The sequence below is a fragment of the Mustela putorius genome, unplaced genomic scaffold (assembly GCF_011764305.1).
Source record: "Mustela putorius furo isolate JIRA1106 unplaced genomic scaffold, ASM1176430v1.1 tig00537350_pilon_pilon_pilon, whole genome shotgun sequence".
NCBI lineage: Eukaryota > Metazoa > Chordata > Mammalia > Carnivora > Mustelidae > Mustela > Mustela putorius.
In genome coordinates, this window is record NW_025422471.1 from 8,475,865 (window position 1) to 8,500,467 (window position 24,603).

At 36.7% G+C, this 24,603-nt stretch overlaps 2 protein-coding genes across 5 annotated transcripts in view; one reads left to right on the forward strand and one right to left on the reverse strand.

Moving 5' to 3' along the window:
• ARSK (arylsulfatase family member K) overlaps positions 1 to 18,291 on the reverse strand; it is a 42,945-nt gene extending 24,654 nt beyond the window's left edge. The window contains exons 1-3 of the mRNA XM_004769912.3: positions 18,057 to 18,291; positions 14,637 to 14,766; positions 8,580 to 8,739 (exon numbers count right to left, since the gene is read on the reverse strand). Coding sequence (XP_004769969.1) covers positions 8,580 to 8,739; positions 14,637 to 14,766; positions 18,057 to 18,194 — 428 coding nt within the window. The 5' untranslated portion in view covers positions 18,195 to 18,291. The remainder of the gene's footprint in view (positions 1 to 8,579; positions 8,740 to 14,636; positions 14,767 to 18,056) is intronic.
• A 115-nt stretch (positions 18,292 to 18,406) lies between these two features.
• The window catches only part of TTC37 (tetratricopeptide repeat domain 37), an 84,652-nt gene continuing 78,455 nt past the window's right edge, over positions 18,407 to 24,603 (forward strand). For all 4 annotated transcript variants that reach the window (XM_045074542.1, XM_045074541.1, XM_045074544.1 and 1 more), the window contains exons 1-2: positions 18,407 to 18,499; positions 23,996 to 24,062. The gene's annotated coding sequence lies outside the window, so the exon portion shown is untranslated. The remainder of the gene's footprint in view (positions 18,500 to 23,995; positions 24,063 to 24,603) is intronic.

Below are 24,603 nucleotides of genomic sequence, written 5' to 3' on the forward strand. Positions count from 1 at the left end.
CAGCATTTCTCGAAGTGTGGCCCTGGGATCTTGCAGGGGGGATCCCTGAGAGGCCTTTGGGGGTCCATGAGATCAAAACTACTGTCATATTAGCAAGATGCTATATGCCTTTTTCACACTCAATCTCACATGAGTGGACAAAGGGACACAAAATTACCACATTTCTGATAAAGACATTCATGATAGATTAAAGCCTGTCCTACCTCTCTACCTGAACTCTGGTTCTTTATACCCTTGCTACTGGAAGTGGTCTGTGGACCAACAGCATCAGCATCATCTGGAAGCTTGATATGGAAACAGAATCTCGGGTCCCATCCCAGACCCACCAAATAAGAAAGGGTATTTAACATGATCCCCAGGTGATTTGTATGCATATTAAAGCATTGTTCTATATAACAGTCTTAAGAAATCTTTTATGCAGAAACTTGTCAATTTTTAGATAGGATCATCAAAATAGTACTTCAGTAGCCCGTAAGTGGGTTACCTTGGTTCAATGCCAGAAAATAAGCTGATGGCCAAATGCACTATCAAACAATCAGGAATCTGATTAATTCTTCTTTTTTTAAAGAGTTTATTTATTTATTTTACAGACAGAGATCACAAGTAGGCAGAGAGGCAGGCAGAGAGAGAGAGAGAGGGGGAAGCAGGCTCCCCGCTGAGCAGAGAGCCTGATGTGGGGCTCGATCCCAGGACCCTGGGATCATGACCTGAGCCAAAGGCAGAGGCTTTAACCCACTGAGCCACCCAGGCGCCCCTGATTAATTCTTTTTAATAATAAAATATCCTCCTAGTATGAATGAAAAAACCCCTATCTAACACATTACTAACTAATTAATGCATAAATCTGCATATATGCCATAGCTATGTGAGTTTTCTGTGCCAATAAGCCAAATTCTGCAGCAGCATTGTTGGGTCGGCAGAAAGCATGGGATTAATTAACATAGTAGTAATCTCTTCTGAAAAAATATGGTACATTACAAATGATCACATGACCATTTTCCTTCAAGATGAATTCAGAGGTTACACTTAACCTGCAGTCTTAATTAACTCTTAGTCTTCAAGAGTCTTGTGGATATCTGTTTTTCTTTCTTACACATACACAATTATTGTTTCTGATGGGATTTAAACAGCTAGATGTATCTCAGAGAAATCTCCTGAATGAAAACGTTACAGTTCTGAATAATGACCTTGCAAATTCTGGTATCAGCCTAACATATTCTATAAAACAAAAAAGAAATCCATACTCCTTTCCATTAGATATTCTTTTAATGTTGTGGGAAATACACACACCATTTTTTAAAGAACTTAATAAGGCTGTCATCTATCTTCCTCACATGTATGGACACTCAAAAAATAGTCCATTTTAGTGGAATGAATAAACTCTAGCAAATTCAGGTGGGAACATTCCTTTTCAGTATACATTTTTTAAATGCTGAATATGTGCATGCTTTCTCACTGATCAATTTTATTAATTCCAACCATTATTTTTGGTGAAATTAAAGCGGCCGGTGCTCCTTAATCTTTTTTTTTTTAATTCATAGAGCTATCTGTAAATAAGATGAAAATCATGGATTTTCACTAAATAATTTTCACTAAATGATATAATTTATTATTACTATACTTAAATAAATTAATAAAATGTTAACATAATACTTTATATTTTAAATATTTCAGTTATTATAAATATATTTTATATAATAATATTAAATGCATAGTAAAGAAATGCTCTATTTTTCATGGCTCACTACAATAGAATGTAGGTAATAAAAGAGCCACCTGGAAGGATGGAAATACTTAGAAGAACACAGGAAAACTCTGAACGGATAGCAAATTAGATCAATCATAAAATTACATGAATAAGGGACGCCCAGGTGGCTCAGTTGGTTAAACATCTGAGCCCAGGTGGCTCAGGTCATGATCCCAGGGTCGTGGGACTGAGACCCACATTGGGCTCCCTGTTCAGTGGGGAGTCTGCTTCCCTCTCCACCAGCCACTCCCCCTGCTTGTGTTTTCCCTTTCTGACAAATAAATAAATAAAATCTTAAAAAAAAAAAAAAGAAATTACATGAACTCAAAAAGTTCATGTAAAATAATTATGGGACTTAACCAGAGAGCAAAAACTCTGTTCAAGGATGAAACTTTTTTTTTTTTTTAACAGAATAGAAACTTTATCGAGATTCTCAAATTCAGCTTACCAGATGAATCATGCAGGGGTATTTTTGCCAGCTGCCTGAATGTATTACTGAAGTCCTTTTCACATATGAAAATTTTACTTTTCATTGCTTCCCTATAAGAATTCTGGTTTATCCAATGTTCTTTCTCTAAAAGGTTTGTACTTTCCTTTTGGGTGACTTTGTTCAGAAGTTTCCTCTTCCTATCCATTTTAGCCCAGTAATATTCTACTTCTATGAAAGCTCATCAAATCTAAAATGCTATTAAAACTATATATACTATTTAAATGTATATATAGTATATATATATTATTAAGAAAAATTAAGAAATTGATTCTTAATTATAAAATTAAGAAAAATACTTCCAATTAGACTATAATAGAATTTTGTAATCTCAATAATAAGAGGGGTTGCAAATTCAGAGATATCTTAAACTGTGAAAAAGAAAGAAGTGCCACCTTAGAATAAATTAAATATAGCACTTTATAGCCTTTACTGCCATCCCCTAGAAAAAAACATCCGGATGTGATCACTTCCTCCTATAGACAGAATGCAACATATTTTGCCCTGTACCATAGTTCAGATAACTAGACTTATTTTTTTTAAAACTTCCTTTTTAAAATCATAAGTCTCTTCAGCTAGATATCTGGCTAATGCTAATGTTAAATTGAAAAGTTAAATCTCCCTATTATTAGATAGCTTCAGACTCTTCTCAAATAGACTGAAACCAGTTTCCACAAATGGCTAACACTGGCCAAAGCAGGAGATATAAACTTCATTATATGCAGCTAAACCCTAATACATTAAATCCAAATAATTACATAGGGTAAAAATCCAAGGATAATAATGAGATTGTAGGCTTAGAGGGATCCACTAATGTCTCAAGAAACTTTTCTAGGAATTATGGTAGAAAAAAAAATCTAAAGGTATATATGATCTTAGATAATAAAATAAGTGGAGGGGATGCCTGGGTGGCTCAGTTGGTTGGACGACTGCCTTCGGCTCAGGTCATGATCCCGGAGTTACAGGATCGAGTCCCGCATCGGGCTCCCAGCTCCATGGGGAGTCTGCTTCTCCCTCTGACCTTCTCCTTGCTCATGCTCTCTCACTGTCTCTCTCTCAAATAAATAAATAAAAATCTTTAAAAAAATAAAAAAATAAAGTAAGTGGATATGGATGAGATATACACATACTTACCACTAGGTGGCAGAATTGAAAGGAACTGAGAGAGGGCGCTATGGTTGCTGTTTTGAGTTCTGTCCCTTCCTTCTTAATCACTTTGATTCCACAGAGAAAGCCTGTGCTTTTTTCTAGTCTGGAGGCCTGAGAGGGACAGGAAGAGTGGTGTAAACAGCTCGTGGTTTGCTTCACTTTGCTTTTTGCCAAGAGGTTCAAGCTCAGGAATTCCCCAAAGCAATTCTCTCATTTTGGAAGATGGCCTTTATTTTTCATTTATTTCAGAGGAGTGAAAATTGCCTAGTGTGACTTGGCTTCAGAAAAACAGGAATTGAGAACACAGATAAATTTCAGTGGAAGTAGGATGACAGAGGATTTGATTTTAGGTTTTAAATTTTTATCTAGGAAAGAGAAGACAGCAGCTTATTTATATTGGCTTCTGATGCCATTAGAATGTAAGTTCCCTGAGTTTAGAGATTTTTGTGTTTTGATCACTTGTCTATTCCCATCATTTAAATATAGTGTCTGATACATAGTAGCTGGCTCTATTAAGTATTGGCTGAATAAAATACACTGGACTATACTTTTGTAACTTAAGTCTTAGTATTTTAGTCTTAGTATTTTAAGGAATATTATTTAATACTCAATTTCTTTATTAAATTGTGATCTTAGAAATCTAGTTTTTAAAATGTCTATATAAAAAACCTCCTAATTCTACACACTTCCAGCTTAACATGCTCTTTGGTTTTGTTGATTTAGAAATATTTAGAATATTTAGCTTTAGATCATGTTTCCTCAGTCTCTGCACTGTTAATGTTTTAGGCTTGGTAAGTCTTTGCTGCAGGGTAGAGGCAGATGGTGGAGGGGGGGGGGCTGTTCTGTGCATTTCAGACTGTTTAGCAGCAACCTGGCCTCCACCCTCTGGAAGTCAGCAGCATTCCCCCTCCAAGTCCTTGTCAGACATCTTCGAGGGGCAGGGGGTTGTATCAAAAGTGCCCTTGGTTGAGAACCACTGTTTTCCATATTGTGAACATACAGGCAACACAGTTTTATTTGATAGTAAAAATTACCAGAACACCCTGTGGATTAAATACAAATGTTTCCTTTCAGCTGTTAATATTATACAGCAAATTTGAACCTAATCAAACCTATTATAACACCTACAATGTGGTGGGGGGGGGTGTTAAGAGATACATAACTTGCCCAAAGACTTCCATTTGGTAAGTAGAATGGTAATAAGTACTACCAACGCTATCTGTTTAACAGTTGTCTGGAAGAAGCAAGTGTGTAGCCCTTAATGATCCTAGTAAAGTGTAGTATATTATACAAAGAATGGAAACATAGCTGGACCCTTGTTCTTAAACTGATACAAGGAGAAAGTATCACTTGAGGCTTAAAAAATTAGACAGGTGGAGTATTATTGTAATAAAGTAAAGAAGCTTGTAATTCTGGCTGGAAAGCCAAGCAGGTTCAGAAAACAACCAATCTCAGTGGGAAAGGTAGCAGAAAGAGTTATAAAGATAGCTTCTCATTTTGAGAGTCAGTCTGTCAGAATACTGAGTACCTCTATTAAGTTTGAGACCCATTTTTCAAATTGCACAGAAAAATCTAAAAGATAGTGTGCCATAATTCATATAACTTTTGCAGATCTGCTATTAGTAGCAAACATGACCTATTTGTCAGCTAAATGACTGTGTGGGTACATACAGCATTAATACAAACAGTCTTGAGGGCTTATTTCAATTTCCTAAGCTCTGAGGAGATAGGAAAATTATCTATAAGCAATTACTACACCAAAAATCATCTTCAGTGTCCCAAATGTCAACATTTAAGGGGCTTTTTTCCTTTTACTGATTTTAAACTGTAGGTTAAATAGAACATCAATGTTTATCAAACAATAAGCGATAGCTAGATGAATGTAAATTCCTATGCCATTCAATCATGTAATTAATTCAGGTAATTAATATTATGCACTGGCATAATATTGGCAATGGGAATAAAACAATGAAAAAGAGAACAGGGTCCTTATTCCGGAGGAATGAAATTCAGATCAGATTTTAACCATGGGATACACAGAATGATAATTACAGGGAGTACAAGCTGTTTGATCTTAGATTCTTTTCATTACTGGATTGGTTGAGGAAACTGAGAAAACAATAGGATAATAGCATGAAACAGGGTACTAGTATAGGATAGGATAATAAGAATAGTTACATTTTACTTTGAATTAAACTTACTTTCTAAGAAGCAGAAGAATTTTAAAGGGAAATTTGTGAAACTGCATAAATAATTAGGACTTGCAACACACTTGAGGAAAGTAAAGGGTTTTGGGTGCTGGGTGGCTCAGTAGGTTAAATGTCCAACTCTTGATTTCAGCTCAGATAATGATCTCAGGCTTGGGACCTCGAGCCCTGCATTGGGCTCCCTGCTGGGGGGGTGGAGTCTGCTTAAGATTCTCTCTCTCTCCCTTTCCCTCTATCCTTCCCTCCCCCTCCAAAAAAGAAAATAAATGGGTTATATAAATACTAAACTATAATTCTGATTAAGCCATTTTTATAATAGTAATTTTTCCCCTTTATTAAATGCTTATTCTGTGCTAGGCATTAATAAGTACCTCATATTATTTCATTTAATCTTCTTACATGATCTCTTATATTAACTCATTTGAAACTCCTCCTCATCGTCCAATGATGTATTATATTTTTAAGATTTTTTAAAATTTTAAGTAATCTCTATACCCAACATGGGGCTCAAACTCACAACCCTGAGATCAAGGGTTGCATGCTCCACTGACCGAGCCAGCCAGGCACCCCGAGGTGAGTATTATCAATTCCAGTTTTCAGATAAGGATGCTGACACTTACAGAAGTCAGGTAGCTTGCCCAAGGGCACTTACCATCAAGGATGGTAAGAAGGAAAGCTGGACATTTAACAGTTCTGATGGACTCAAAGCCCCTGCTCCTTCTACCATGCTTACTTCTGCTTCCACCCTTTTCTTCTTCTGTGCTACTAAGTAGAGTGAGGGAAGAGCTGTTTGCACGAGACTAGTTTGTGCAGTGGTCCAGAGCTAGTGAAAAGCATGTGACAGAAGTGAAAGAGCAAATGCATCCTGAGGGGGGAGAGAGTGTTGTGAAGGGAGACGGGGGGTATGCAGGGACTAGAAAATGTAGGGTCTTATAAAACCATGTTGTGGGTTTGGGATTTTAGTCTGCCTACAGAGAAAAAAAAAAAAAAAAAACAACAACACTGGAAGATTTTAAGCAGGTCAGGCACTTGATCAGATGACTATTTTAAAAAGATCACTCTGTCTGCCTCTAGAAAATGGATCAGACAGAAGACAAGTTAGAGGGCCACTTCAGTGCCCTGGGAAGCAGAGGCTTTGGTGGAGATTGGTAAGTGAATAAACTGGAGAGAGATTTTAGAAGTAGAAGTGCAAACATCTGGGGATGGATTAGAAGGCAGAGATGGGGAAGAGATGTAAAGGTCCCTTCTGGGTTTGCAGGATTGGTATCTTTTAGATTTTGGAAGACAGAAGAGGAAAGAAATTTAACATTACCCAGAAGAGCAAGACTAATACTCAGATGACTCTAGATTATTTTAGTAGCTATTCACCTGAAACTCATTCTATTAGTTTTCTAGGGTTGCAATCAGAAATTACTGCAAACAGGAAGGCTTAAAACAACAGAATTTATTCTCTGATGGTTTGAGAGGCTAGAAACCAGAAGTCAAGCTATTGGCTGGGCCATGCTCCCTCGGAAGGCTCTCAGGAAAAATTCTTCCATTTTCCTGGCTTCTGACATTCTTTGGTTTGTACCTGTGATCACTCTCATCTCTGCTTCTGTCTTCACCCTGCCTTCTTCGTGTGTCTATGCCCTTTTCTTTTCTAATGAGACCAAAAGTCATTGGGTTTAGGACTCACTTTAAATTCAGGATGATTTCATCTTGAACCCTTAACTAACTGCATCTGTAAGAAGGATCTGTTTCCAAATAAGGTGACATTCTGTAGTTCCAGGTGGACATGAAGTTCTGGGGAACGCTATCCTTCTCACCACATTCACCATTATTTTGACTGAATTTATTTTTCTGGTTCTTACCATAATCATTAGCATCATCATCACTACTACCACTACCATAGCCCTCAATTAGCACCCGTTAGGCAAGGCATTCTGTTCTAAGACTTTAATACGTATTTGTGCCAAGAGGCACGAGTGTTGGGAGACTCCAAGAGCATACCCAAGTTCACTAGGAGAACTCATGGGACTCGGCATTTAGTTGTACACATGGCTATGATTATAGTGAAAGGACGCAAAGCAAAATCAGCAAAGGGAATGATATTTAGAGTAAGTCCAGAGCAAATCACTTTCAAGTCTCTAAGTGGAGTCATAAAGGGCTCACTTAATTCATCCAACACCAAACATAACAATACACGTGTAAGAATTGATTAGGCAAGCAGAACCCAAGTTGTTCGTGGCAGCTGATTATGCAGATACCCTCTGCTTACCACATACCAATCCCAGACTCTCAGAAGGAAAGCAGGTGTTTCAGCATAAACCACATTGTACATTCTAGGTAGAGAGTAAGTCACTTTTATCAGGGAATAGATGGAAAATATTCCTGATATTCAAGTCATTAGATAAAACCCGAGGGCCAATCTTGAAAGTAGGCCTTTCTGAGGACAGCTGTTCCAGACACACTGTGTGTTAGCTTTTTTCCCTGCAGATTTCATTCCATTTAATCCTCACAGCAAAGAAATTAGAGGTCAGGAGTAAACAGAAAAACTAAGATTCTCAAGTAGGAATTCTGATTCTAGATCTCTGCTCATAACCACTATACTTGGCTGCCTGGTTTGAGGACTTAGTAAAATGAAAAAAAATATAATGACTGAAAGGAGATAACTGACAAAAGCAAGCATCTGGATTATGGTCTTTAAAAAAGATTATAAACTGTCTTCAGTATGTAATAGACATTGCATAACAAAACTCAAAATAAATTTTGAAGTAAATAATTTTATAGACCTTTAATGTTTAAGAAAAACAAAAATTACCAGCATATTAGCAATTTTAATCTTTTATGAAGATTAAAGAAATGTGAAATTTTAGCCAAATTAACACAATTGAGGGATTAAGAGCTTAACTTTCACCTTTGCGGAGAAGTGACAAAAGTCAAAAAAGAGTACATGTATGTGCTGAAGCAGAGGGTAGCATGTTAGCATTATTTTGTTCTACTTTTTTACCTAATGGAGTGATGTCCCGAAGTGTAGTCCAGTTTTCCAAATTTTTGTGTTCGGTAGCCATGCTTCTCCATGATATCCATCCATGTTGTATAATTTGAATCTAGGCCCTTAAAGTTATTCCAGGATTCTGTTAAGTGAGTGAAGAGGCCACTCCATATTGCTAGTGGTGGGAGGAGAAACTGGGATTAGCGTAAAGTGTATTGATTTGCTTTAACTATGAAGACAATTACAGCAAGAGAAAGAATCTCCTAGTTTGGAGCTCATGCCCTGGAGTAAGAAAAAACCTGCATTAGGAGCTTTACCTAATATTTCTGTTACTTCATGTTATCAAGGGGAAAACTTGGCAAGGAGTTACTATTTCCATTTTACAGGTGAGTCCTCAAGGCTTACAGGTTAAGTTGTTTAAGGTAAATACAGCTGGAATTATGTATAAAGCCTGTCAGACTCTGGAGTCTGCTTTCATAGAAATATTTTTTCATAAAAATAATATTTCATAAAATAATCACCAAGTATTTATTTATTTTCCAGGCCAGTAAAGTGAAGCACAGATCCTTTTCCAACATCCTTAAGGATGTTGTCTTTGTACCGGCTTTCCACAAAAAATTTACTACACCTACAAAAAAGTATACTACACCTTCGCTGTTATTTTCTATAAGTATGATTGTATCCAATATATCTTTCTTCATGTATTAACAGACCCAAAGGGGGAAATAGGCAGCAATACTGCAATAGTAGGAGACTTCAATACCCCAGTTTCAACAATGGATAGATCATCCAGACAGAAAATCAATTAAAGTAACAATGGACTTAAAAACTACATCCTGGACCAGATGGACTTAAGAGACATTTACAGAGTATTCTATCTAAAAGAAACAGAAAACATAACCTTTTTAAGTGCACACAGAACATTTACTAGGACAGATCATATGTTAGGCCACAAAATAAGTCATAATTAATTTAAGAAATTGAAATATTAGGCATTTTTTCCTGACTACAAAGGCACAAAACTAGAAGTCATTTTGAGGTCATTTTGAGAAAACTGGAAAATTCACAAATATGTGGAGATTAAACAAAATGGCACTGAACACCAATGGGTCAAAGCAGAAGTCAAAAGAGAAATAAAAAAATATCTTGAGACAAATGAAAATGGAAGTTTAACATACTAAAACTAATAGCATGCAGAAAAAGCAATTTTAAGGGCTAAGTTCATAGAGTTAAATGCCTGCCTTAAGAAAAAAGAGCTCAAATAAGCAACCTAACTTTTCATCTTTAAGAACTAGAAAATGAGGGACGCCTGGGTGGCTCAGTTGGTTAAGCAGCTGCCTTCGGCTCAGGTCATGATCCCAGCGTTCTGGGATGGAGTCCCACGTTGGGCTCCTTGCTCAGCAGGGAGCCTGCTTCTCCCTCTGCCTCTGCCTGCCACTCTATCTGCCTGTGCTTGCTCTCTCCCCCTCTCTCTCTCTGATAAATAAATAAAATCTTTAAAAAAAAAAAGAACTAGAAAATGAACAAGCTAAGCCCAAACTTAATAGAAGAAAGGAAATAACAAAGATTAGAATGAAGATAGAGACTAAGAAAGAGCATAGTAAAAATCAATAAAATTAAGACCTGGTTTTTTTTAAAAAAAAAAAGATTAGAAAAAGACATTTAGCTAGACTTGCCAAGAAAAGAAATGATTCAAAAATCAGAAATGAAAGAGAAGTTACAACTGATAACACAGAAATACAAAGACTTATAAGACTACTATGAATAATTATATGCCAACAAATTAGAAGACCTAGTAATGGATATGTTCCTAGAACTATACAACCTACCAAGACTGAATCATGAACACATAGAAAATCCAACAAACCAATAAGGAGTAAGGAGACTGAATCAGTAATCAAATACCTCCCAAGAAAGAATAAGTATAGGACCAGAAAGCTTTCTTGGTAAATTCTACCAAATATTTATAGAATAATTAATACCCAAAAAAGAGTAATTAATACCAATCCCTCTGTCCAAAGTCTTCTAAAAAAAAGAAGAGGAGGAAACACTTCCAAACTCATTTTAGAAAGCCAACATTACCCTGACACCAAAACCAGAAGAGGACACCCAAAAGAAGAAAATGACAGACCAATATCCTTGATGAACATAGTGTAAAATTGTCAATAAATATTAGCAAACTGATTTAAACAATATAAAAGGGTCATACATCACGATCAATTGGGACTTATTCCAGGGATGCAAAGATTCAACATCTCCAAATCCATCAATATGATATACCACATTAACAAATGAGGGATTAAAAACGATCTCATCTCAATAGATGGAGAGAAAGCATTTGACAAAATTGAATATCCGTTCATGATAAAAACTCTCAACAAACTGGGTATAAAAGGAAAGTAACTCAACATAATAAAAGTCATATACGACAAGCCACAGCTGACATTACATTCAGGGGTGAAAAGCTGAAAGCTCTTCCTCTAAGATCAGGAACAAGACCAGAATGTCCACTCTTCTTACTCAACACAGTAGTAGACATCCTATATAAAGAGCAGTAAGGCAAGAAGAAGAAATAAAAGGCATCCAAGTTAGAAAGAAGTAAAACGGTGTCTATTTTCAAATGAGATATAAAGAAAACCCTAAAGATTCCACCAAGAAACTGTTGGAACTAATCAACATATTTAGTAAAGTTGTAGGATATAAAATCAATATACAAAAAGCAGTTGCATTTCTGTATACTAAGAATAAACTATCTGAGAAATTAATAATAGAATTCCATTTATGATTTCATCAAAAAGGAATAAATTACCTAGAAAAAAATTTAACCAAGGAGGAGAAAGATCCCTATATTATAAGACACTGGTGAGAGAAACTGAAGAAGACACAAATAAATGGAAAGATACTCTGTGCTCATGGATAAGAAGAATTGAAGTTGTTAAAATGTCCATACCACTTAAAGCAGCCTACAGATTCAATGCAATCCTTATCAAGATTCCAATGGCATTCTTCTCTGAAACAGAACAAACAATCCTAAAATTTGTATCGAACCATATAAGACCCCAAATAGCCAAAGCATTCTTGGGAAAGAAGATATCCTACTCCATGATTTCAAACTATATTACAAAACTATAACCACCAAAACAGCATGGTATTTGGCATGAAAGCAGACACACATTTCGATGAAACAAAAGAGAGCCCAGAAATGAAACCATGCACATGTGGTCAATTAATGTAAAACAAAGGAGCCAAGAATATATAATGGGGAAAGGACAGGCTCTTCAAAAACTGATGTTGGGAAAACTGGACCCTTATCTTATACCATACATAAAAATCAACTCAAAATAGATTAAACACTGAACATGAGACCTGAAACCATGAAACTCCTAGAAGAAAACAGGGGGTAAGCTCCTTGATATCAGACTTGACAATAATTTTTTTATATTTGACCCTAAAAGCAAAGGCAAAACAAGTAAAATCAATAAGTAGACCTACGTCAAACTTGAAAGCTCCTGCACAGCAAAGGAAACTATCAACAAAATGCAAAGGCAATCTATGGAATGGGAGAAAATACTCGCAAAACATCTATCTGATAATTAATATCCAAAATATACAAAGAATTCTACAAAAAAATCTGATTGGGAAATGAGCAGAGGAACTGAATAAGTATTTTTCCGAAGACACAGAAATGGTCCAACATCTACATGAAAAGATGCTCAGCATCACTAATTATAAGGGAAATGCAAATCAAAGCCTAGTGAGATATTACCACACACATGTTAAAATGATTGTCAAAAGACAAGAGATGGTCAGCCATGGTGAAGATATGGAGAAAAGATAACCCTTGCACAATGCTGTTGCAAATGTAAATTGATGAGGCCACTGCGGCAACCAGTATGGAGGTTTCTCAAAAAATCAGAACTGGAACTCTCATCCAGTCCAGCAATCCCACTTCTAGCTCTACATCCAAAGGAGACAAATCATTATCTCAGAGATTTCTGCATCCCCATGTTCACTGCAGCATTATTTATAATAGCCAAGACATGGAAGCAGCCTAACTGTCCAATGATAGTTGGATAAATAAATGTGATTTTATATTTGTAAATATATATATCTCACATATTCCCAACATATATATGATACACACACACACACAGAAAAAGGAAACCCTGTCTTATTTGACAACATGGATGGACCTTGTGGGCATTATGTTAAGAGAAAGAAGTCAGAGAAAAGCAGCATATGATTTTACTCTTTTGTGGAATCTAAAATACAGAACTCATAGAAACATAAGTGTGACTGTCAGAAGTGGGGGTTGGGAGGTGGGGAAATGGGTGAATATGGTAAAAATGTACAAATTTCCAGTACTAAGTAAGTTCTGGGGATATAATGTATAGCACAGTGGCTACAGTTAACAATACCGGATTATATATTTAAAAGTTGCTAAGAGAATAGATCTTAAAAGATTGTATCACAAGACAAATGCTTTTAACTATGGGAGGTGATGGATATTAATGACACTTATAATTATTTCATAACATATACATATGTAATAACATTATATTGTATACCTAAATTAATACAATGTTATATTTCAATTATCTTGATAAAACTGGGGAAAAAATCCTTTTCCCTTTCCATTTCTGGGTAGGGTTGATAAGATTTCTTTTCTCATCTAACAAAATGTTTTCTTTTTGAGGAGTGGGTTGAAGGATTACCTGGGTTTGAACCCCAATAATGCCACTTACTGAATGGCCTTTGATAAGTTACTTAACCTTTTAGCACTTTTGTTTTCATATGCAAAATGGGGACAGTAACAATATCTACTTCTTGGACATGTTATTATTATATAAATTAAGATATGTAAGGCACTTAGAATATTGCCAGGCACAGGGTAAGAATGCAACAAGCATTAGCTTGTATTATTATTATTCCTTTGCTTTTTTCAAACTCTTCAAAGTACAGTTCAAGGAAAAGCATCATCTAACATATTTGAAACCTTTAGAGTTCATTCATCACCTTTTTATTCATTATTTCATTGGATGCTGGGAACAACCCCTGCGAGATAGATAGGAATAGATAGATAGGCAAGTATCTAAGAATAGGTAGATATCCAACCCTGTAGATAAGGAAACTGAGGGACTTGGTTGGCCCACTGAGGATTAGAACCCAGAACAACACCTCACCCTAGTGCTCTGCTTATTTCACTTGCTTAATAGGGAATAAAAAATGAACAAAAGTATTTTAATATCCCTGGACCTTATTCCCTGAAATTTCATTTAGAGTAGTCAGTTTCCTTTAGTCACTGGCGGTTACATAGGTGATTGTGCTGGTGGTTAAAGGACTTGGGACTCAAATCATAGGGAAGATCACGTCATTTATGTCCTGACAGATGTGTTTTTTATGTATTCCAAAGCAAACAAACTTTAGAAAGGCAGGAAGGAAAATAATTCTGTCAGAGAACAGAGAGTTTATTTTTAAAAATGACATTTTCCCCCACTTCTCCATTACTGATGGATTAATACTGCTGACATGTTGGCATTAAAACTGTGCCTATTTGTTAAATTACACTAATAAAAATGAACAAACAGATCTGGGCTAGAAGTCAGACTGAAGAGAAACAGATAAAGTCTATAATCTGAAATAATATGGAAAAAGTCAGAGTAACCTGATGTATGAAAATGCTAACTACTTTGTGGTATGCTTTCAAGTTCCCTCCCAATCCCCTCTACTCTTACTAAAAATTTTCGTGAAGATACAACTCTTCCGGGAAATATGGCTAATTCCTCATTTGCTCGGATAGGCAAAAGACTCTTAGTCACCAGTCATAAGGAAATGAAACAATAACACATGAACTAAACTCCATTTTGGATGACAAAAATTCCTGCTCTTGAAAAATAAAGTAGAAATTCCAATAACCCCAATACGTGGCTTAAAATATGCATCACTTGTATTAAAATTTTTTTATTAGATGACAAATATAACTTACTGTTGTACTTTTGGGTATAATCTTTTAAACTGTGAGAACATGTTTACGTGTGTGGCCACTTCCATTAATATTAAGCATGTTCTTACCTGCGCGTGATGGGCAACAGATTGGAGAGTTTGTGTAGGCATTCAGAAAGGAAGTGCCATGGGCTTTCATGAAGTTGATAAAAGGAAGTTTTACTACCTGACTTCCTGGATAAAATGTTAGCCTTCCATCCTGGAATAAAGAAATTTAATTAACACTGATTGCATTAGAAAAGAAAAAAATTATTTCCTTTCATTTTAACCATAAAATTTGTAAGTAGAAAAGACTCCAAGATGATCTCAAGGATCTTCAAAAGATAAAACAAGTTTAAAGAGTGTTACCTATAACTAGCTTATAATATTAAGAATTTAATGTTGCATGTGGATTGGTTTGAATATAATAAATAAACTAAATGACTTTCTGGAAAGTTCTTCTGGGGCATGGTGGACTGATGGAACAAATATTTATTAAGCATTTCTATGTATCAGGTACTGTGAAAGATCTTGAAATTCAGTGGTGAGAAAAACAGAGTCCCTGGATCCTTGCAGCTTAGAGGGAGAATAAAGCATTAATAATTACAAATTGTGATATGTGCTTTGAAAAAAAACCCTAAATACAGAATAATAAGGGTGATGTACTTTACATAGAGTGAACAGGGAAAGCTTCTCTGGGAAGTGTGAGACATAAAGGGTAAGAAAGATCCAGCAGCTCTTTAGGCTGGACATAAGTGAAGATGTCAGTGGCTGCCGGATAAATGATCCTGAATATTAGAAGAGGAGTTTGGGCTGGAGATATGCATTTTGGAACTGAAGAACTGTTCTCGGTAAAGAGCAAAGACAGAACAAAAGAATATTTTAGGCCTGGAGTTATGTCTATTCTATATTTTCAATATAATTATAAATAAAAATACAGTCTTAAAAATGAGTTATTCCAAATCTGGGATATACATAAACCCTTGATATGTCTGAGATTTCCAAATGGATATATAAAGTAGGCTATTGATCACAGACAGGAATCTGGAGCTTGGAAAAGTCTACCCTGGTGAAATCAACATGGGCGTCTTAAGCATATTCATGGTATTTAAAACTGTGATAGTGAAAGAAATGTTTCAGGCAGAGAGTAAAAAGGGAGGAAAGAAATGAATTCGAGGAGTCCCAAATAAGAGGAGAAGGTGTGATGGGAAGCTGAGAATAGCCAGCAAGGGAGGAAGATGATAGAGGAGATAGAGCCCCATGATGCTGAGAGAAAATGGTATGTCAAGAAAGGTGACAGGAAACGTCAGCTGTGTTGAGAGGCTATATAAAATAAGAAAATTTATTTAGGTATTGGTATCAATTTCTGCTCTGACCCTTATTATTTCTTTCTTTTTGCTTGCTTTGCAGAAGTTTGTCTAGTCTTTTGATTTGTCTTATCTGGCATTGAACCTTTCCCCGACTAGTAGCTAGGGCAAGAGTGATTGGGGCCCTAAGTTTATACATATATGTTTATATACTATATATATTTATCCATATATGTATAAAATATAGTATATATAAATATATTTATACATAATATATATTTAACATATATATCCATATATATATTTATCTATATCTATGGATAAAGAAACCAATCATGTTACTATAGTTAGCAACCAAAATATTTGGTGTAAAAGAGATACAAGAGCAAAAATCAAAGTATTAATAGCCTTGTAATCTTAAATTTGAGTTGAAACTATCAACATGATCTCAGGTTTTCTTTTTCTGTCTAATATATGTACTTTCTAGATCTGTCCATTGAAAGGGTCTAAAAGCAATGAAAAATTGGAACACCTAGATTATAGTCAAAACACAGGATAGGACAAGAAATACACAAGTTGGACAGGGAAGTCTATCAAAGTAAGCTGCTGAAGATTATTAGGAATGGATCAAAAAAACTTAGGAACAACCTGGAGGGTCTTTCACTAACCAAAATGGGACATTTTTAATATCAATAAGTAAAATGACTGCAAAGCATTTATTTTTTTTTTAAGTTTTATTTATTTATTTGACAGAGAGAGATCACAAGTAGGCAGAGAGGCAGGCAGAGAGAGAGAGGAGGAAGCAGGCTCCCTGCTGAGCAGAGAGCCCAATGTGGGACTCTGCTCGACCGTAGGACCCTGAGATCATGACCTGAGCCAAAGGCAGTGGCTTAACCCACTGAGCCACCCAGGTGCCCCGATTGCAAAGCATTTAAACACAAATATATAAAAACCTATGTATTCATACTATACTGAAACAAACAAACAAACAAAAAACCCAACGTCCCCAAATATTTCAATCATCTTTGGAAGTTCCTAGGATGCTTTGATATAACACCCAAATTACCTTTAGGGATGAAAGAATGAGTCCACTAATGAGAGTTGCTCCTGCCTCTTTCTGGGAGCAGTGCACAACTAATGGCCATCCAACATTAAGTATAAAGCCCTAGCCCTGTCACCCCAAATTGAAACAGTTCTGAAGCATCAAACTGGTTTGAGAATTACCCATAAAGTCAGCTGGGAGGCTTCTACTGAGATAGTGACAAAACTCAATTTCTCTCTCTTTGCAGAATCCTTCCTTCCTTCCCTCCCTTTGATCTCAGGAGCACTCCCTAAGAAAATTTTTCATGTTGATCTCCAATACTGCTTGTTCCCTTAATTTAGATGATTTGTAAAGATTACTTTGAATAATTTTCTCAACAAGTCCAATGGGCATATCCTTACTTTAATCATCACAGGTTAATCAATGAGAAAGGCAATAGAACACAGTGATTTGTACTCTTTTGGTGCAGACATGCTTTACACCAACAATCTATGTGACCAAAGTAACATCCAGTGATAATAAACTAGTATTGTAAAACTAGAAGTTTCAGGTAATGTTGATGCAAGTCTTTTTTCAGATGACGTCTTGGCAAAGTTCCAAAGCCTGTTCAAGTTTGTGATTTAACCACAATCACACACCCACACAATTCACTTGGAACCTGAGGGAGTGAATCAAATTACATCAACTAACGCACTTAAATCAGCACTAACAGGATTATCAGATACCTGAGTAACTATTAACTTTCTTCGTTTGTCACCCAAACATGAATTCCTGTAAATCCGAAATGGGAAATGACCCCTGGGAAGCTAACAGGCTTTTATGAAGAGCAGAATGTTATTTTCCCCCACAATAGATTCAAACCGGGGTACAGATTTAAAGTGCATTAGTAGTGATAAAATTAGTGGGTCGAGGCCAGCATTAAAAAGAAAAATGCAAAGGTGCTGTCAGATACATTGTATTTACTAGATTATTGTTTTATATGTACGTAGTTTACGGGTGTATGCGGGGCCTCAAAATAAAATGCATTTTTTACTTTGCATCGGGATAGGATAAGTTTGGCAGTCTCAGATTCTGCTCCTCAAAGCCTGCAGCACAGGAAAAGCTGGGGGCCGGTTGCTAGTCTGGAGTGGGACACCCACTTTCTTGCTTCTCGGTACTTACGAAGGAGTCGCTCACGACTAGCACCACGTTGGGTGCAGCGGACCAAACCCGAGCAGCTCCTCGTCTCTGTCCACCTGCCCGGGGGTCTGGTGCTGCCAGCGCGGAGGCTGCGACCACCGACACCCACAGGAGCAGCATCGCAAGGAGCGGTTCAGAAACTTTCCGCGCTCGGCCGGCCGCCTGCTTCTAGGAACGCCTCTGGAAAGAGGGCGGGGATCCCACTCTCCTAGCGCTTTTCCCACAGAACTACAATTCCCAGCAGGCTAGGCGTAGGCACATGCGCAAAGGGGGGAATCCCCGGCCTTAACTCACGTTAAGACCTTTTAAGCAAATACCGAGCTAACTAAAAACTCAGTCACTTGCAGTCACGTGAACGATGTCTGGTGAATGCGCATGCGCTCGGACTCCAGTCTCGGCGTTTGGAGGAAAAGCATCTGTCCCAGGTGGGTTAGGGTCGCTGTAGCTTTTGCAGAAGTTGGAGCCAATACGCGGTTGAAATGGTACCTACACAGAGAGAGGGTCAGGGGCCAGGACTGGTCATTTTGTGCCGCGGAAGCATGACCTAGTATTAGGACCGTGAACTGGGCAATGATGAGGTGGCAGCGCGTCTGTCACTTAAGTTAGGTGGGGCGGTTCTTTGTGGGGCCTCTGGCTGGACCGTCTCAGGTGCAGTGTGGATTCGGGGGGCTCCTCGAATACATTTCCCCCAAAGAAATTTCTAGCCTGCCTCATCTTACTGTCAGTGCCGGAAGGGTTTATCGTGCTCCGGTGGAGTGAGGAACGGGGCCTAGTCCAGTTTCCTGTTCTAGGAAGAGCTTAGGTGCATCTTGTCCGCGGAGTGCAAAGGAGAGAAACCGAACAGGCTCCTAAGGGAAGACGTACTGAGCTGTGTGATGAGTTCGGTTAATTGACGGGTTCAGAATATCACTGTTTTGCTGCAGAAAAAAAATCACTGTTCCCACTTGACTGTTGAACTACTCTGTCCCAAAGCCAAGTTCTCATTTCATTATCATAGTTTCAGATATATAATTTGTTCATCACGTTAGTCATGAGAATACTTTGACAGGAAAAGGAGTTGCTGTAACCTAACATAAAATCAACTCAATTCTAATACTTTCTGTAATCCTTACTTTGACCATTTTGCAGGTAGGAAAACCAAGGCTACACAGGGACTCAGTCTGAGCAGGACTTTAACTTTAGTAGTCTGTGCCCTAAACTTACTAGAGTTCTCTGTCCCTAGTTGATAATAACATTTTATGACATTTTGATGAGCTTAAACTCTTAGTGTAGACAAATTCTTAATCAAGAAACGTGTTAAAGCTCTTTGTGAGGATTCAAATATATGAACAATAGTTCCTGATCACAAGAAACTTAAACTCTAGGGAAACAAAGCTAACATACCTGGCATTGCAGCCTTATAGCATGGTAGATAATGTAGGTAAGCTACGTCATGATCAGGTTATGATTCAAAAATTTCAGTTAATTTGGAGTGTGGAAATCATTTCACCATAGAAACATTGTTAGATGACTTTTAGATTTGTGAAGATATATGTCCAACTTTATCTGTGGTGTTGCTACTATTTCTGTGAACTATGTTTACTCTCTTTGGCTTCGTTTTCACAGGTCTTGTATTCTCAGTTCCTAGTCAGAAGGACAGGAACACATCTTTCCCCCCCTCTCTTTCTCTTTGGCATGTCAGTGCAAGCAGGTGCTGCAGTGATTTGGAGGAAGATGGGTATTTTAAGACCCAGAGATAGCACTGGAAGAATCTAAGGGGCTTCCTGTCCTACTACCCATCTGACATTCAGTTTGTCCTACAACATTCCTCCCAAGTGAATGGTCCAGTCTGTGCTTTTTAATCTCTAGTGATGGGCATGTACTTCCTTTGAGTAGCCCATTCCACATCTGCCATGCCTAATTATTAAAAGTTCTTATTTTGAGCTGAGGTCTGTCTCCCTCTACTTTTAATCATTCTTTGTTCCCTTTCTCTTTATTTTTATGCGAGTAATCTCCCCTTTTCAACAACCCTTTTCGCCTTCTCCTCCTCCAGTTTTTTTCCCCCTCCCAAGGCTTTCCCAATTTTCTTTGTTAATTATATAATTGCAGGTTACTTCATTATTTTTGTCACTCTTTTCTGGACATAAAACGTTTTTGCTAATCATTATCTGAAAAGGTACTTTTGAGGTGTGTTTGTGTGTATCTTTATGTTTGTTCATGCCTATGTATGTGTTGCATTGAGGGTAGGCACTTTATTACATGTACATTTAAATCATCAGTCAAAGATTTGTATGTTAGAGATTGCTTGCTTTTGTGAGATACTTAACTGAAGTTTAGAAAGATCTTCAACTAAAAGGTCATGGGATAGATTTTGATTCTTTGTAATTCTTTTAATGTCCAGTATACCCGCAGCACTATATTCTGCTTTAGGAGAGGGAGGCTAAATGTGAAGTTAGTTACTATGTGGAAGAAATTCAGTGTTGTCTTTACCAGCTGTGATTCTGTGAATATTTGTTGATTATCTGCAATGTACTAGACACTGCAGGAAATAAAAGAGAAAAATAGAAGTAGTCTTTGCTCCTAAGGAACTTCCAGTGTAGTTGTGGGAAACAAACACACTCACACCCCTGTAAATTTAATAACAGTATAAAAGACATTAAAAATATAGCTAAATGCCAAACATCCAAAAAGAAAATCAGAACATCCCAAATTATACTTTGGAAAATACTGATGTGGCTTCAAAATGTTAATTGCCATTCATTAACATAAATATTCCATAGTAACATAAGTTTTAGAAATGCTAGGTTAAACTATCTTTGGATCTTTAGGACTCCTCAGAGCTTTTAGAGTGCTCATATACATTTAGAATGACTTTAGAAGAGAGTGAGATATATAATGTGAAATATTCACAAAATTACTAGATGGTGTGTTAATACCTTTAAGCATGTTATTGTTTCTTGGAATGCTTTTTGGAAATGTTGGTTTAAATTGAAAGTGTTAGAAGTTCAGACTAGGTAGATTCATCTGAGAAGGCATTATGCTTGACGCTTGAATTTGGCTTTCAGTTATATGTACCATTTGAGTAGATAGAAGTAGTGTGAACAGGCTGAATAAGAGAGGCAAACATGTAAACTGGAAAGTAGTGGGGGACAGTGAAAAAAAGTTGTATGAGCTGATATTCAAAAAGAGAGTCTTCCTATCTCACTTTAGCAAATTGAGAATTGCTACCTTTTGGCAGTGGGGAAGCTGAATGTTTAAAGTAGGCTTTGGAAGCTGGACAATCAGCCATTTATTGAGTACATATTACGCTAGTGTTGAACATGTAAGGAACTCCAAATATACAGTACATTTGTTTAGGGTTTTATTGACTTGAGAGACAGGGCATATCGATATAACATGGTAAAAAATATCGATTAAGTTTAAATTGAATAGTTCAACTAATGTTCCATTGGTTCAGAGGCTGGAGCGGTCTCTTTTACAGGATCTGATCTGGAATGTTTTTCACGTAATTGAAAGAGGTACTTGTGTGTGATGATAGCCATCTTTTGAAGAACACTAGCAAGAAGGTTACTACTTGAGAGATTAAGGAAGGTGAGATTAGGGATTGTAAATGTGTAAAGAAAGTTTGTAGTAACCATGTGGATTAGAAATAGAAAAAGAAAGTAGTGAGGTTATTGAGAGGGTGGCAGTAGATAAGGAGAATGGAACTAATACACAGTTGACCCTTGAACAATGTGGATGTTAGGGGTGCTGACCCCCCCATGCAGCCAACAATCCACATGTAACTCTTAACTCCTTAAAAAGTTAACTACTAATAGCCCTCTGTTGACCAGAAGCCTTACAGATAATAGAGAGTTAATACATTATTTTCTATGTTATATGTATTATATACAGTATTCTTAGAATAAAGTAAGCTAGAGAAAAGAAAAGGTTATTAAGAAAATCCTAAGGAAAAGAAAATACATTTACAGTACATTTATAGTCCAGAAAATACATTTATTGAAAAAAATCCATGTATAAGTGGACCTCAAGCCCATGTTGTGTGAGGGTCAACTGTGTCTTACGTTCAGGCACTCCATTTATGTGGATATCAAATAAGTGATATAATCTTCACTTTAGGCTTGGAGTAGTGAAGTAAGGTGTCCAAATTCCAATTGTACTTGAACCTAGATGTATCTGATTCCTAAGCACGTTCTGAACATGTTCAAGTTTTGGCTTGGTGGATGGGTATGGCAGAGCTAAGGGGCTGACAAAGCCTGGGGTGTTAATTTTAAGAACAGAGTTGAAGTGACTAATTACCATCAGGGTGGTTTGGGGCTTAAAAAAGTTAGTGTAATGAATGGAGTCAGTTTTTTCACTTTCATTTTACCTTCCCTCCAAACAAGGGTAACCTTGTTTTAACTTTTATTGTACTTTCTTAACCATTATTTGGATCACAGTACTGTTTTTTTCCACTGAGGAATTTTATTTGCACGTAAGTATTACATCCCTAGGAAAAAAAATCCCAGGATTTTCCCTCCTGTGTATTTTCATCTTGCTTCTTCATGGTCCATCATGCCAGCTGAGGTGGTCAGCACAGTGAAACCCGTCTGGCAGGATGGGAGCAGATTATTTTGCCATTCTTCTACATCATTGAGTTGTATATCAAATCTGGGGCTGATCACTCTATACTTACTGAACCTGCCCCTGGGCTCACAGCAATTTTTCCAGGTCTGTGACCATCAGTGATTTCAAATTTGCCAGTGTCACCATGCTTCAGCATTTTGGTGTAGAAACTGGCTGATGACTTTGGAGCATGGCCTAGTAAGAACCTGGTGATTGCCTCGCTTTTCCGCATTATTAATGAACTTGAAAACACCTGCCAGTACATTCGCATGCACCATTATGGCAGTATGGAAAGATGGTAGAAAGGTACTTTTTTCCTTAACAGTTGGACCCTTTTCTCTGGAACTAACCATTCTATTTAAGTATACTGCCAGTGCATGTTTTAGTTCAGTAAGCTCACTTTCTCTTTTTTGTCCATCTCCACTGGCTTCATGTAAATTTTGTTCATTTCCTAGTTTAAGTGGCATTGCTATTTTTTTTAAAGATTTTATTTATTTGACAGAGAGAGAGAGAGAGAGATCACAAGTAGGCAGAGAGAGAGGGGAAGCAGGCTCCATGCTGAGCAGAGAGCCTGATGTGGGGCTCAGTCCCAGGACCCTGAGATCATGACCTGAGCCGAAGGCAGAGGCTTAACCCACTGAGCGACTCAGGTGGCCCTGCATTGCTATTTTTTTTATTCAGTTTTTTGAAACTGCTTCCATTCTCTCCATGAAGCATTCTAGATTTTTTTTTTTTTTGACAATTTATTCCAGAGATCCCATCAAAAGATACTTAGGATAATATTATGTAGAATTTTGTGTTAATATTTCAGATGGTTATTTAGCTGGGCTTTTGACATTTAAAGAAAGTTTTCTCTCTTTTCAATAGATTATACATTAATCTAGTTACATGATGTGGTCATCATTTTACATATTTATAATTCTTTTTATGGTTTAAAACAGGTTCACTTTAGTGTAGTTAGGCTGCAAATAGGGAATAAATAAGTACTGTTGATTGTCCTTGATTCTTAACAAAGTAGCATAGAAATAATTGATACCCTTTTTTGGCTCTTTTTTTTTATATTGAAGTTTATGTATTTTGAGTTTCTGGAATGTTTTTTGGAACTTTTTCTGATTGCTTATGGAAGTTCCTTTTATTATCTGAGGCTATGGGTACATAGACTGATTTGGAAATTGTAGAAAAAAAAACATGAAAAATTGTACCTAATTATTTATTGTGTTTTAAATTGTGATTGTGAAAATTAAACCTGAATCTGATGTGTTAATAAATTCACTGAGTTTTGGGCTGCTTATCATGCTTTTTATTTGCCTAACTGTCTCATATTTTGCTTAATTTAGATGAATAATGGTTAAGGAACAATCTGAAATTCAATTCCAAAAGAAGAAAGAAGATAATAGGTAAAAGGTAAGTGTCTAGAATCCTAAGTAATAGGTAATTGGAGTCTGTTTTTACTTAGTAATTGCTTTTACTAGTTCATTTCAGAAGAAGGGTGTGATGGTGTAGGTTGTTAATGCCAGACTATAGGTCATCAAACACCTTTAGATTTTTGTTATTAGATTTAAACATACCTTGTTTGCTTTTCTGTAGTTAACTTCCATTGTTATTATTGTTATTATTATTTATATTGTTGGGTTTTTTTGCTTTGTGGAGTCTTTGTATCTACACAACAGAATGTAACTTAAGGTTCCATAGCTTTAACTGGGGTGTGTAGGACATAGTAATTCATCCATCTACATTTGTTACTTTGAGATTTATCATTTTGGCATGTGTGTCACTTTCTATCTTTTTTTTTAAGTTCAGTTGTTGCTACTTTTTATGCTTGCTATGTTGCATAAAAACCCTTTTAGTTTGGTAGTAGAAATCCTTTCACTGAGTTGGAAGTGCAAACTGGGGTTTCTGGGTGGCTCAGTCAGTTAAGTGTCTTCCTTTGGCTCAGGTCATGATC